The 15,312-nt window shown below is 42.5% G+C and overlaps 1 protein-coding gene across 1 annotated transcript; it reads left to right on the top strand.

Annotated features, from left to right (window-relative positions):
- Window positions 1-150: 150 nt before the first annotated feature.
- ISL1 (ISL LIM homeobox 1) lies at window positions 151-13,794 on the top strand. The gene is made up of 6 exons (XM_001365162.4): window positions 151-474; window positions 1,257-1,446; window positions 4,218-4,477; window positions 6,600-6,886; window positions 8,257-8,424; window positions 11,453-13,794. The coding sequence occupies exons 1-6, from the start codon at window positions 447-449 to the stop codon at window positions 11,567-11,569; spliced, it is 1,050 nt and encodes a 349-aa protein (XP_001365199.1). The 5' UTR covers window positions 151-446; the 3' UTR covers window positions 11,570-13,794.
- The last annotated feature ends 1,518 nt before the right edge of the window (window positions 13,795-15,312 follow it).

Genomic DNA, 15,312 nt, shown 5'->3' with positions numbered 1-15,312 from the left:
GTTGCCTCTGAATTCCTAATCCTCTCCTGCAGGCTCGCCGACGGGCCAGTGGCGCACAGTATCAGAGAAACTGAAATATGATAATCAGAACAGCTGCTCGGTGAGCCTCTCGACCAATGGGAGAAGACTAGGGTTGACGTCTCCGCGCTTTGCGTCAGACCAATGGAGATTGAGCTGAGTTGGAGCAGAGAAGTTTGAGTAAGAGATAAGGAAGAGAGGTGCCTGAGCCGCACTGAGTCCGAAGAAGCAGCGCCTCTTCTTCTCAAACTACACGAGCTTAAATTGGACTGATCAGCGAGAGCGCCGCACAGCCCCGCAGCGTTTCTCACCCTTGCAACACCAGTGACCAATATTTCACACTTAGCAACAGCTCCAACCTCCTCTCTGGTCTTTTAGTCAACTGTACAACCACCATTTCACTGTGGACATTACACCCTCTTACAGATATGGGAGACATGGGAGATCCACCAAAAAGTAAGAGGAAATTTTACCTTCTTGGAATCAATGTGCTGTTATTGTGCCGGGTGACTCTACTGAACTTGAGTTGTTGGCTTGAAGGAAAGGTGCTTTTTATCTTTGTCTCCATGCCTGCATGCTTGCTATTTCTTATCTCGGGGAGTCTGATCGTGCCTAGGATTTGAATTCCTCTTGTGTGCCTGCTTTCTCACCACCGCCTCCTTCCAGGCGTTCTTGGGTGCTAAGCAGTGGCTTCCCTCCACGGGAATCCCGAGCTCTCGTAGGAGACTAGCCTCCAAAGGTCTGCCTGCACATACAATACCCGGAGACGTGAACTAGCCTTAGACGTGCCAACGAGAACGGGTGACAACTGCCTTACTGTCTGATCTTGCTCACAATATCGAGTCCTGGGTTATATTTAAGAGAGTGCTTAATGGAAAGTGTAGACATTCCCTCCCGTTTACTTAACGTTTCCAGTCCAAACCTTTCCTTTGACTTGACTTATCTATAAGCTTTGCAAATGGTTATTGCAAAGGGGAAAAAAATAAAAACAAAATGAGCGGTTTTGATTGCGTGCTAGGCTTACGAATGTAGATCTGCATTTTACATATGTTCCGCCTCCTTTTTAAATGAGTCAAGGTTTTGATGGCACACTTCAATTACCATCCAAAAGTGCAATACGCTTAAAAAAAAAAAAAAACCCTCCACGAGTACGCCCTATAAGGGAACGACACTAAAAGTGTGTTTATCTCTGTAGGAGAGTAAACGGTTAGTCAATCATGTATTTATTTTCATTTCAGAAAAACGTCTGATTTCCCTATGTGTTGGTTGCGGCAATCAAATTCACGATCAGTATATTCTGAGGGTTTCTCCGGATTTGGAATGGCATGCGGCATGTTTGAAATGTGCGGAGTGTAATCAGTATTTGGACGAGACCTGTACATGCTTTGTTAGGGATGGGAAAACCTACTGTAAAAGAGATTATATCAGGTACGGCTTTTACACTGCTTTCTTATTTTGCTAGATTTCTCTCTCCCTCCCACTACAAAGGTGGCCTTTTTTCTTCCAGCAGAGTTTATCTCATAGCTGTTCAAAGTGAAAAGTTGTTCTCTAAAGATATCTCAGGAATTAAGCAATTCCAGCGACTTCACTTTTTCCTATCCTAGGAGCCTTGCACAGATCCCTCCTCCCTTCCAAACATTTTTTAAAAGATAGATAGATCCAGTCTTTGGGGGCAGATGATCGGAAGCTTTGAAATACAGACAACTTAGTCGAATTTTAAGAAATTTGTGTTTCTTGAGGAACAATAGGATCCCTTCTCCTACCCCCTAAAAAAAAAAAAATCTGTCTAGCAACCTTGTAATGAGCTCTTAAAAGAGAGGAATTGGGATAAGCCAAGTTTCAAAACTAACTTTAAAAGCCCAAAGGGAAGGTTGTCTTTATAGTAAATTCTCTTACCCTGGAAAACTAAAGAATAAACAACATATTCTCTGCCCCCCCCCAAAAAAAAAAACCCTGACATTTAATCTTTTTAAATATTAACCCTTTGGTGACATCTGACTGTCTTCTCTTTCTTATCTTATCTGTACTGATGAATTAGACAGAGCAGATCAAATTGCCCATCATCTGTCCGGGAACAATTGGTATATTTAGATAATGGAACTGCTTCCTTTCTCACATTAAAATCTGGTAACTGATAAAATGAATGAGTGGCCAATACTGACACGACTAAAATCAACTTTCGCCTCTACTTTTAGTTTTTGTTGGATTGAAAACTTAAGCTATTGCTCACCTATAGTGTATCCCTTGCACTATTTAGCAGGGAACTTCTTGCAATCACAAAGAAAAGGACACTTATGCTTCCCCCCTCCCTTCTAGAAAGCTTTTGAAAATGCCATAAAAATATAAAAGGTATATCTCCCAAAATATTTTGTCTCCCTCAATACACCAGTTTTTGTCCCAATAATTTTTTTTGATCCCTATTTAATGTCAATGAGTGAGATTCTTGTAGAAAAAAAAATTTTTTTTCTACAAGTTTCTCTACGGTTGAAGTGTCTATTTTTTAAAGTATTTAGGAAGGATTAAGTATCAAGCTAAAAACATTCACCTTCCAAATCTATAGGACCGATTGTTTCAAATGCCAGTAAAATTACATAGAAGGAAAAAAGGGGGATAGGGAAAAACTTCCGTATCTAAAACTTTTGATACTTTTTTGTAGTAAAAAACAAAAAAAGGAGGGAAAGGGATATTAACGTTCTGTAAGTGACGATGTGTCTGATTATATTTGGGGGGGGGCGATGTACTTCATAGGAAATTTTTTTTTTTAAGTTAGCTAAGGGGCGGTGAAACAAACTTTTGAACCTTGGAACGTTTGACAACTGAGCCATTTTTCTTGTTTACTTGATTGTCTCGAACATGAACTCAGGAGTCTGGAGAGTGATCTTTCACAAGCAGAAGTTTGCAGACACTGTACTTCAGTGTGTGTAGATATTGTGTTTTCCCCTCAGTTGTTCCCAGACACACGTGTGCCTAATTTTGAACGCATTCATTTGCTAAACTACACTACCTTCCCCACAGCCCATCCCCCTTTCTTTTTCAAAACGGTTTTTTGTTTATTTGTTTGTTTAAGTTGATACACCTTTAGAATAAACTGGTCAGTGGTAAAGGCTGAACTAAAGAATGCCCTGGCTGTGTTCTTTCCCAAGTTATTTTCCTCCCCTCTTTTCTTTATGTCTTCTCTCTTTGTGTGAATCCCCCCCCCCCCAACCTTTTCTTCCATTCTCTCTCCCGGTGTGAATGCCACCCCCCCCTTCCTTACTTTTAAAGAGACAGAAGGTCATGTGAATATGCAACCGGGATTAAACCAACTAGGTGACTTGTTTCTTTGCCCGTTGGTGTTGAAATGTCAGGGAGGAAGCCTTTATTTGGTGCCTTTTCTTTTCGGTTTCTACCGTCGCCTCCTGGCTTTCTTGCAAGCTGAGATGTCTGGGTAAACGCTTCACTGACTTAAAACCCAGCCAGAGCGGCAGAAACAGATAACTAAAAAGAATAGGATTCAGGAGGTATTTTCTGTTGGTGGTGTTCCCAAAGGAAAAAGCTTCAGAAAGCCCCTGGAGCTGTATATTGTGTAGGAGGAATCACGGAACACCTCAGAGATTGTCGCCTGTGGATGTGTGTTTGTGAACAGATGTCTGACAGTCATTTTTCTCAATCTTTGTTTTCTACTTTGGGGATACCCTTAGCTGTAGCCTTAGAGCAGTTCCGGTTTGACGAAATTGGGGGAGGGGAGGGAGGAAGCAGAGAGGATTGGGCGAACAGGACTGACCCATAACCTGTCCAGCCTGTAGCTCTGGACCTTTGCAAAATGAGTTTTCTAATACATCAAGAAATTTCCCACGATGTCCTTAGATCAGTGTGTGTGCAGAATAGAGGCAGGCATGGGGGAAAGTGAAAAGAAAGAGAAAAGGAGAGTAAGGCACAAGGAAAGGGGGAAAAAGCAACATAAATACACATATATTTGCAAATCCACATACCTATATATGGAAGAGGAGAGAGACACAGAGAGAGACAGAGACAGACAGAGAGAGAGAGAGAGAGACTGAATCCTTTATCTTTCTTCTCCATTTTTGGCCTCTGTGTGCTAATACCAGTTGTAGTATTATAGAAAGGGTAGTGGTGGAATTGGTGAGCTGGGGAAATGAATGAAGTGAACCCTTTTTTTCACCCCTCCCTGCTTCTCTCCCCTCCCGCGACCCGCTCAGGTTATACGGGATAAAGTGCGCCAAGTGCAGCATCGGTTTCAGCAAGAATGATTTTGTGATGCGGGCCCGCTCCAAGGTGTACCACATCGAGTGTTTCCGCTGCGTGGCCTGCAGTCGTCAGCTCATCCCCGGGGACGAGTTCGCGCTGCGGGAGGATGGCCTCTTCTGCCGGGCCGACCACGATGTAGTGGAGAGGGCCAGTCTAGGAGCCGGCGACCCTCTGAGTCCCCTTCATCCTGCGCGGCCGCTGCAAATGGCAGGTACTCCTCAGGCCTTGGGGATGGCATGCGTAAGGAGGGAGCGACAAGGCCCAAGTCTTAAACACCTCACTGGAGAAACGGAGGCTTCCACTACAGCAGCAGCAGCACATGCCCCAGCAGCCGCCGCAGCAGCTAAATGGAGAGGGGCAGTTTGCTGTGCTCTTCCTTTGACATTGCCTCCCCACAGGGATCCATAAGCTCAGTGTAGACTCATACATACATGCACTATTCATAGGCAGATAGATCACGCAACGTATACCTACTATGTACTTGTATACCCACTCTGTGCACACACATTGGGATCTGCTCCATCTAGAACTCCCAGATTATTTTTACTTCCAAAGCATGTTTGACTGCTAACACTCCTCACTGGCCAACCAGGTAATTTCCCAGCGTCTGCCTAATTAGAGGGGTGGAGACCCTTAGCCTTGGAGCTTCCTCCTGTTGCTGCAAGTAAGGAAGGGGCCGAGGGAGAAAGCTAAGCTGATGGCTATTGAGTCTTCTGAGCACCATGCCGGAAGGAAGCTTTTATTTTCAACATTTTGACCAAAAGGGTGACCAAAAAGATAGAGACTAAATAATTGCAGGTCCACACTCGGAGCTGTAATTTAAAACTGTCAACAAGCTAATCTGCAGTAATTGCTTTTTAAAGCAGGTCTTACTCTTCGAAACATTTTTATGTGATTTGACAAGAATTTTCCCTTTAGTATGGCATAGTTCATTGTAGAATAGCCCTAACGTAGAGGTTGACTAGGTCTGACTAAAAATCCTTAGAGTCAGTACTTTGTAGCTTGCAGAATGTAGGGCAATTCTCCCAGGAAAAGGGGTGGTGTTAGAACAAAGAAAGGTTGGCAGGAACTGAGGCAGGCCATGGGCAAGGAGGCAAAGGAATGTTTTCCAAAACCAATCTTCCTGTCTTGAATAGATTTGCCCACTGTGAGAAGTTTTTAAGTGTTAGTCTACCTAAAACACAGGATGTGACAAAACCAAGGTCCTCCCCTCTCTGCCTCCCGGCAGCATTCAGAGATCTTTGTGCATGTTGTAGCCAGGGATTTGCAAAGAGCTTATACAGGGGCAGAGACAAGGGTGGCAACATGTGCTGTGTACAGCAAATACTTTCCTTTTGGAAAACAATAGAAGAGAACAAACTATTATCTTGCTGTGGGGCACATGGCTTCACAACAGCAATTTATCTTGAATTCAGACTATGCAATGGGCAGACTGCTTTGAGATTTCTTTTGCTTTTGGTGAAACAATTTTGAAATGTTCCAACAATGTTAACATTAAATTAAAAAAAAAAAGTCCAGGAATGAGAAGGATGGACATATAAACACACACACACAGAATTCCAACCTTTTTTTTTCTTTGACCATCCAACATGAGTCTCACCAAGCTTCCCAGAATAAATTTTCTGGTGTTTGGGGGACTCCTATCTTCTTCCCAGAGAAATTATCTTCGGAGTGAATTCATCATGCATTTTCCTGAGGGCTTCTTCCCCTCGAGCCTTTCCTTCTCTTGACTGTCATTTCAAGGATAATGAGCCCATATTCATAGCCTCCTGGACAGTCATCCTGGAATTTCTGTTCCCAAGGCAAACACCTATAGGTGATAGGCATATTGAAGTAAAGGGTCCCATATTTTGTTTAGAATGTATCTCAGTTGAAAGCCAGGGCCAAAGAGAGAAATTATACTAGCGCATATATTTGGGTTAAAGGTTGCAAGGGGAAGAGGCACATGCCCTTTTTCAAAGGTCCTTGTTTTTCTCAAGCTATGCATTGATCCCGATGGAGGGCAGGGATTGCTATTTACTACTCTCAGATTACTCAACATTGACCTCTGTTTAGGAAAGAGAGACAGACTTTATTTACCCTTTCTTCCCCCAACAACTTCCACCTCTGTCTCACCCTCGTATCCATCCATTCTCTAGGGGTTCACTAAAGACACTAGAATTGTTGTAGAAATCCCTGCACTGGAAATGAGGGGTTACTAGCAAAGCCTGCCAAAGTTGATCCCAGTTTTTCATTGCCACCTCTTTCCCAGTTCCCCTCAGCTGCCCATGCCATCTCTTCCAGTTGCAGGATCCCCCAGTCCCTTTACCCATTAGAATTTTCTTCCTTTACAGCAGAACCCATCTCTGCCAGGCAGCCAGCTTTGCGGCCTCATGTCCACAAGCAACCAGAGAAGACCACCCGAGTCCGGACTGTCCTTAATGAAAAACAGCTTCACACCTTGAGGACCTGCTATGCTGCCAACCCCAGACCTGATGCTCTCATGAAGGAGCAACTAGTGGAAATGACTGGCCTCAGCCCTAGAGTGATCAGGGTCTGGTTTCAAAACAAGAGGTGTAAGGACAAAAAGCGGAGCATCATGATGAAACAGCTCCAGCAGCAGCAACCTAATGACAAAACTGTAAGTGGCCCCATACCTCCCCCTACTCCCCACTTTTCTTCCTAGAGAGAAGACAGGGGAATAGATAATAGTTCAAGGAAGGGAGAAAAGAGAGTGAAGGAGGCCTCTAGCTCAGGGCAAGTAGAGAAACAGACTGAAGTAGGAAGATGCCCCAGGCCATCTCTAGCCAACTTCCTTAGAAGCTTGGTTTTCAGTTATGGTGATAGATTTTATGCTGGAGAGAGATATCTAATTGGTAGCCTATAAATGAGTTGCAGCCTTTGCTTCTCCCATGTATTCTTCAGAGGTATTATACACTGCTAGGCATCTTTCCCTGATGGAGGCTTATTGTCCTCTGCTTTCTCTAGCAGCCTGGGGTAAAGGTCCAACATACTTGCCCCAGGAAAGTGAATCCTTGTCTCTTCCTTAGATTTTGTGAATCTCAGAATAGACAAGAAATAATGGATTCTTAGAAGATGGGAGGCATCAGGGACCCCCTCCCTTTTAGGAATCCTTTTAGGATTCATCCTGTCTTCTGAATCACAGATATGGAGGTGGAGGGGGAAAATGGGAAGAAGAGGATGTGTTCTGTAGTTCATTAATATGTCAGGCTGCCACACACCCACACCACAAACACCAGGAAACACAGACTGATGTGTGTAATAGACTTCCCAGGCCTGGGATGAGGCTGATCTAAGGCAATCTCACTCGGAGAAAGGGGTTTCATTGTTTGTTGTTTTAAGTTTTCAATGAGATCAAACTGAGGGCCCTGGAAGTGATCAGGTCTGGGGGTGGAAAGGATGGAAGTCGTGGAATTTGGGGTTCCTTCTTTGGTTCTATTTGGAAATGCATTAAGCTATGCAGCTATTATTAAACTAGGCTGGCTGGCCCCTGTGGCACGTCTGAGCATCATTTGTTTGTTCACAATAGAAGCCAACCTCAAATAAGACTGCAGAAAAGCTGCACACCAATTGGGCTTAGGGGAGGGAGGTCATGGGAACCAACTGAAACCCCCTGGAAAGCCACAACTTGGGGAGTCAGCAGAGACCAAGCCTCCCTCTTTTTTTCTCCATCTGCCTGATGAGAGTGTGCTATGCAGTAAGGGCTTAGACACGTAGTCCCCTGGTAGGAGAGAGGGAGAAAAGAAACTCCTGCAGGCTTTTAGTGTGAGGTCAAACCAGATCTGAAATGACTTCCAGAATACTTCCAGTGTTGGAAATTAGGATAAACTGAAATACAGCTACTATCCATGCTCACAGTAGATTAGCTGAGTCAATAAAGGCAACTCTAGAGATAAGATAGTCCACAGGCCTGTTTGCTTAGCAGTCCTGTACTATGAAGGTAGGCCAGTTCATTAATGTGTGGGGACTGGGTGGGGGGCTTGTTTCCAGAATATCCAAGGGATGACAGGAACTCCGATGGTGGCTGCTAGCCCAGAGAGACATGATGGCGGTTTACAGGCTAACCCTGTGGAGGTGCAAAGTTACCAGCCTCCTTGGAAAGTACTGAGTGACTTCGCTTTGCAGAGTGACATTGATCAGCCTGCCTTTCAGCAACTGGTAAGTATTAGCTCTCTTTGTGAGGAAGCTGGATTTCTGATACAAAAATGAAGAAATGGGGGTGGGGGTAAGGAAGGAAGGAAAGGAGGGAGGGAGGAAGGGAGGAAGGAAGGAAGGAAAAAAGAAAGAATGGAGGAAAGGAAGGGAGGAGGTAGGGATGGAGGAAGGAAAAAGGAGAGAGGAGGGAAGGAAGAAAAGAAAGAAAGAAAAAAGAAGAGAAAGAAAAAGAAAGAAATGAAGGAAGGAAGAAAAAGAAAGAGAACTTAAGAAAGAAGAGAGATCGAGGGAGGTAGGGAGGAAGGAATGAAGGAATGATCGACAGTGGCTTATTTTGTCTTAGACTTGAGAGGAGGATGGGAAATGGTAGTGGAGAAGAGAAGGCAGAGGAAAAAAATTGCTATACATCTTTTATATGACACTGCATAATTTGAACATATAGATTGACTGAGATTTCTATTACTCAGGTTTAGTTTAGGGACAAACACAATTTGATGCCTCACCAGAGAAGGATGTATTTTGCCTATGATCATTATAGCACTTAATCTGCCATTTATAAAGTTATTTCTCCTACTCCTGCTTCTAGAATGTAATATATCTGAATACTAAAATAAGTGGCTTTTTAAAGAAATGAACAATGCACAATAATATAAACCAGTTGCAGACATCTCAACTTCCTGGGTGAAGATACATAGAAACGTTGCTCAATTTTGCTTACTTTGTATCATGAATTTAAGCTAAAAGGAATAATATGCTATTGATCTGTTAAAAAATTCTCAAATATTATCTACAAATGCAATACATATTTATGAGCTACATGCTGGAAGTAAAAGGGCAGAGGTATATTTAAATTCACACATGCTGGCAGGCCTTACTTTACTTGAAGGTTTCTTCTTAGAGAAGAACAAAAAAGAAGAAGAAAGAGCAAACTTTTCTTAGCTGAACTTCTACTAGGCAGTTCAGCTGTTCTAGTCAAAATTCAACCTTAATTCTTTGGGGTATAAGAAATGGAATATTTTAACATTCATTCTTAGAGCTGAAAGAATGGAAGGACTTTAGTCCATCCATTACATTGAGGAAATTGAGATTAGGAAGATAATATAATCTTAAAGGGGGAAAGGCAACTTGGTGTGAAGGTAAAAGAACTTCTCTCATAGTCAATAGATCCATATTGCTTCTGGCCTGTAAAACTTAGTGAGAATGGGCAAATTGCTTAACTTTCTTGAGTCTCATTTCCTTCATCTGTAAAATGGGGATAATAATTTAAAGCACTGTTATGAAGACAACAAACATTGTTGTAAACCTTTTAGTGCTATACAAGCCTGCTATCACATATAGATATATCTGCTAGGTATATGCTAGATTCTTCTTAAATGAAGAAAAAATGTTTCATAGAATGATTTGGTACAAAATTAAACACTATCAAAAATGTACTCTTCCAAAATGAGACTCATTCACTCCTAACAGATGCCCTTTGGCAGTAGCACTTGCCCCAAGGAAGTTGCCTTTCTGGTTCTGGGTATAAATTTCATATTGCTCAAGTAACCTATTAGCCAGGAGGCAGTAGTATAAATAGGCTCCCTACAGCCTGACAGTTTTTGGTTTCCTTCTTAGGCCGGGCCAATCTGGTTATCAGTCATGTCAACAGAAGCAATTTTGTGATTTTACAAAAGTTTTAATGAGTGAATATTAAAGAAGTCCATAGAATTAGGATTAAAATGAGAGAGCTGGCCATTTTTAAGCCAAATCTGACAAATAATCAAGCAAAAGAGAGAGCCAAAGAGATCAATGTTTCCCCCCATATTTTCATGTTAGGAAAGAGATGGATTCAGTAGGAATCGAATCCTGGGAGATTTGGCCCGCAAATGTTTTTAAGCTCATTATTTAAAGACATTAGAACTGCCCTGCAGTTCAATGAACTTATCATAGTAGCAGGCTCCTACATGGAAAATTTCAATGAAAAACAAACATGTAAATAAATAAACAAATAAGTGGAGGAATAAATGAATGAAGGAAGCAGAGTAGAGTGGTAGCTCCAGGTGCTACAGGATAGAAAGCAGACCCAGTGAGGTCTTTTTCGGATTTTGTCTCCGCCCTTGGAGTATCTGCTGGGTATTCCTTCACCAGACCTGAATTCCTATTGTGTATTTCTCAACTCATAGGAGAGGCTTTGATGCATAGAGAAAAAGACATTAGCTGCTCCCAGGGCAACATGTAGCCGGCAGGGTAATTTTATTGTGTACATGCATGGAGACACTGCCATACAGTTTCACTACCGAAAACACATTTGCTCATTAATAATTTAATGCAACATAATGTTGGGAATTCAGTTAGCGTTACATTAGAGAGCCCTTGAAGGAAACAGTGATGGTAGCAATAAGAACACTCTACTTACTGTGTCAAGAGAACTGGTTTTGAATCCCACCTCTTCCTGGAATGTGACCTTGGACCAGTTGCAATTCTGGGCCTCATTTTCTTTATTTGTAACCAAGGGATGATAATGCCTAGAAATGTCTCACAGGGTCTTTGAAGGGAGAAGTAGAGTCCTCAGTAAGTGTGAACTACTGGTAATGATTAGGAAAAAGCCCTGGGAACAAACTTTTCAGTTTATTCTTACTTAATAAGGGTGTTAAAACCTGAAGTTTCTCTTTATATATTTTCACAAATATAGGTCTTAAATATGTACAGTTGTACATATAGGCATGTGGGTATATGCACATATACACGCATATACACACACATCACGAATATCAATGAAGGATAGAGAGAAATAAACTCATGAGTCTGAGTCCTTAATTCATCACTGCAAATTTTCCCTCTAAGGATCCAGCTGTCAACATACATATCATGTGTATGTGTATGTATATGCTTATTAAATGTGTGTATTTATTTATGATATGCCTGGTCTAAATAGATTTAGCAGGCATATATACCTGTGAATATACATCTATCTATTCAGAAATATATATGTGAATGTCTCTCTTCTTTCCACGAACAGAATAGCTTTCTTTGTTCTTTCTTTTCTTTGTAGGTCAATTTTTCAGAAGGTGGGCCAGGTTCCAATTCCACTGGAAGTGAAGTAGCATCAATGTCCTCTCAGCTTCCAGATACACCAAACAGCATGGTAGCCAGTCCTATTGAGGCATGAGGAACATTCATTCAGGTGTATTTTTTTCCCTGTTGGAGAAAGTGGGAAGTTATAATGTTGGACTCCAAAAGTAAAGTATTTAACAACCCAACTAATGGAAACTGAATCTAAGAATGGATGCTCCATGAAATGCACGAAGTCTGTTTTAATGACAAGGTGATATGGTAGCAACACTGTGAAGACAATCATGGGATTTTACTAGAATTAAAACAAAAACAAAACCAATTTAAAAAACCGACAGAAAACGCCATCCAATGATCATAGAAATACTGAAAACAAAAAAAGACATTTTTTAAATGTAGAGGATTTATATTTACGGATCTCAAAAAAAAAAAAAGCTTTTTCATTTCACTGTACACTAGAGTTAAACAGAAATAGAGATTTTTCTAGTTCATCCTAACCCGAATGGTGCTGTTTCTATATTGGTCATTCATTGCCTTGCCAAACAGGAGCTCCAGGAGGTTTCAAAGATCTTGAAGAGAAACTGGCCTCTTTGGCTGAAAGATTCATTGCAGGAAGGTGGAGCTGCAGTGGTTTGCAGTGTTTTTAGTTGACTTAAACACGGAGTTGTTTGAAAACCTGGGTCTCAGCATGTTTTGTAGCTGGTTTCTTTTCAATTTTTATTCTTTCTTTTTTTTTTTTTGAGATCCATCCTCTAACAAGAAGTCTAAAGCGACTTTAAAGGTTTTTGAATTCAGATTTAAAAACCGATTTATAAAGCATTGCAACAAGGTTACCTCTATTTTGCCACAAGCGTCTCGGGACTGTGTTTGACTTGTGTCTGTCCAAGAACTTTTCCCCCAAAGATGTGTATAGTTATTGGTTAAACGACTGTTTTCTCTCTCTGGAAATAAAGAGGAAAAAAGGAAACTTTTTTTTGTTTGCTCTTGCATTGCAAAAATTATAAAGTAATTTATTATTTATTGTCGGAAGACTTGCCACTTTTCATGTCATTTGACTTTTTTTTGTTTGCTGAAGTAAAAAAAAAGGAGAAAAAGGTTGTACCGTGGTCTTTGAATTATATGTCTAATTCTATGTGTTCTGTCTTTTTTCTTAAATATTATGTGAAATAAAAGCGCCATATGTAGAATGATATCTTCAGGACTATTTCACTAATAAACGTTTGGAATAGATAAAGAACTCAGTGCTCCGATTCAGGGTTCCTCTTTTTATATGTTTACACGTTAGGAGCTAAGCACCCGGAAATAAAAGATTGCATGCGATGCAGGTCCTGACAAAGTACAGTAGGTGTGATATTTTATTGCAAGTAGTTAATGTGCAGCTTGTAAATTTCGGTTTCAATAGTTGGATCAAAGCTGGTTGGAAGCCGTTAGCACTCAGCTGTGATAATGTTACAGGTTTTCGAAAAATCAGATGCTGCTCTCTACCCTGCCCCCTGCCCCCTGCCTTTGCCTTTTCCCTTGGAGTCCTCCCCGCTCTCCCCTTTCCTCATCCTCCCTCCCCCAAACCAGGGAGAGTGCCCAGTTCAGAAAGGGCTTGCAATTAGTAGTTGAAGGAAGTGCTGTATACCAAACGCTCCTATGTCAGTCTGCTGAAGTGACCCGTATTTCAAGTATAAGCTCTTGCTAAGAGATGCATTTCGTTTCCAAGTCAGGGATGACCATTACTTAGCAGTGGCTACTTTCAGCCGATGGAGAAATAAATGTTGTATCCCTGGTTTAGGGGAAGCAGGGCGAGGGAGGGTTTCCTTTGCAACCAAGTAACAGTGTTGGCTATTTTCTAGCCTCTTGCTTTTTCTTTCTGCCTTGATTCCTCTCCCTCCTTGCCAGAAAAACCAGCGAAGCAGAGATAATTTGGGGTGGGGTTCGGAAAGTCTCCCTTTTGGGGAAGAGCCGGCTGCACCCCAGGGTGTCCAAATTAGAGATTTTACCAGCTATGGCTTGTGATCTCTTTGACACAGCTTTCCCTCTATCTATGACCCCGCAGCCCCAACTGGATTTTTAGTTGTCTGCTATGAGCTAGAGGCGGCACCTTTCCGCCCTCCCCGCAAGTTTCTTTTCTGTTTCAACGGGTTAGGTGGAACTCACCTGCGCCAATCATACATAGGCGAAGGAAGGCTCCACCCTGCCCCCTCTTCCGAAGCCCCTTCCCCCCCCCCCCCCCCAATTTTCCACTCGTTGCAAATTAGATTCATTTTGTACGCGCGACTGTAATGCCATTTGGAATATTTGACAACTCTTTCAATAAATATGAACTCTACCTTACCCTGCAGTGCGTGTGTGACCGCTAACCCTGCCATTCTAGACCTGGAGTTTTGCTTTGCGTCTGTCACTCTGGGAGTAGGGTGTGGGTGGGGGCTGCAGAAGCTGCGGTCTAGTCTGTGCTAGCCTCCTACCTCTCTAAAGTAGCTCCCACAGCCTCTAAACCTGCTTCGAGAGGGGAAGCGAGCTTCAATTAGCCTTTTGTTTGGCTTGGTTCTACATAACGGGTTAATTACAGGCTCTAACACGGGCCACAAAGAAAACAAACTTTGCATTGAAAATGTTACAGTGCATTAGACAGGCCCGTTGATTACCTTGATTGTTGTGTCTAATTCTTGACCGAGGGGTAATAATTTGGCCGACGGTAATAATGGCTTGTAGGATTCTATTGAGGAGAAAGAAAACCAAAACCAAAACAAAACCCAAAAAATAGGAGTCCTCTCTGTCGCCTCTCCCCCACCCTGATCATCTCCAGGAAGGCCTTTTTCATCTTTCCCATCCCCTCGTTCCCCTCACCTTCTCTCGCCACCACCTTTCCCTCTCAGCCCCCAACAGAACTGAGTCTTTAGCCTATTTCCCCGAGCGGTTTCTTTGGCCTCTTTTTACACCTTTATTTCTCTACATCCTCTAGCCTCGTTCATGGACCGAAAAAGCAGATGCATCTCGCACAAGGCTGATGGTGGATCTTAACTGCATGTCTGAAAAATCTCCAATCACTGAAGCCAGTGTGGGAAAACGTGCCCAGAGCAAGCTAGGTAGCATTTCCTCTCCTCTTTTCCAGACTTTGGGCGCTCAGATGTGGGGGCTTTGGCGGAATGTTCAGAGACTATGAAGTAGCAGAAGCTGGAATTCTGTCCTTTCCAACAATGGAAGGGAGTTGGGTAGACTCAGAGGAGCTTCTCAGATCTTGGTGATGCTTCTGGCTCTGGTATATGCTTTTAGAGAGAGAGAGAGAGAGAGAGAGAGAGAGAGAGAGAGAGAGAGAGAGAGAGAGAGAGAGAGAGAGAGAGAGAGAGAGAGAAAGGTATTTGGTGTCCCAGGTGTATCTGGGCCTGACATCTACCTTCATTGTTTGAGGGGGGTTAGGGGCAGGTTAGAGGAACTTAGTTCTTTTACTGCATCACGGGAAGTGTAGGATGACTGAGGAGCAAGGGGATATTTCTAGTAGTCTAGTTCGGGACTATTGATTATGAACAGCGTCCAGTTTGTTTTCTGAAATCTGTAGCACAATTGGCTTTCTGGCGGCTTGGGTCATTTGGTTTCTGCAGATGTTTCTGAGGAGGATTCAGGGGGCACTTTATCCTGGTCCGATCTATGTAGATATCGAACCTGGATCTTTCCCCAATAAAACTCCTCCTGTTTGCTATTATCTTTGATTCCCCCCCCCCCCCCCTTCCCCAGTTTCTCCGAGTTCTTCCTTTTGGACGTTATGACTCATTTCCTCCCTTCTGCTGCTAAAATGTAATGCGACTAGAGAATGCAGAATGAGCACTGTAAGACATAGACTCAGGTAATAAATAT

The sequence above is a fragment of the Monodelphis domestica genome, chromosome 3 (assembly GCF_027887165.1).
Source record: "Monodelphis domestica isolate mMonDom1 chromosome 3, mMonDom1.pri, whole genome shotgun sequence".
In the NCBI taxonomy this organism is placed as follows: Eukaryota; Metazoa; Chordata; class Mammalia; order Didelphimorphia; family Didelphidae; genus Monodelphis; species Monodelphis domestica.
The sequence above is the reverse complement of the archived record's forward strand: the minus strand, read 5'-3'. Positions and strand labels throughout refer to the sequence as shown.

Excerpts from the sequence above, each read along its gene's own strand:
- ISL1 (XM_001365162.4), top strand. The coding sequence starts at position 447 with ATGGGAGACATGGGAGATCCACCAAAAA. Across the intron at positions 475-1,256 it reads CATGGGAGATCCACCAAAAA|AAAAACGTCTGATTTCCCTA; the intron begins GTAAGAGGAAAT and ends TTTTCATTTCAG. Across the intron at positions 1,447-4,217 it reads TGTAAAAGAGATTATATCAG|GTTATACGGGATAAAGTGCG; the intron begins GTACGGCTTTTA and ends CGACCCGCTCAG.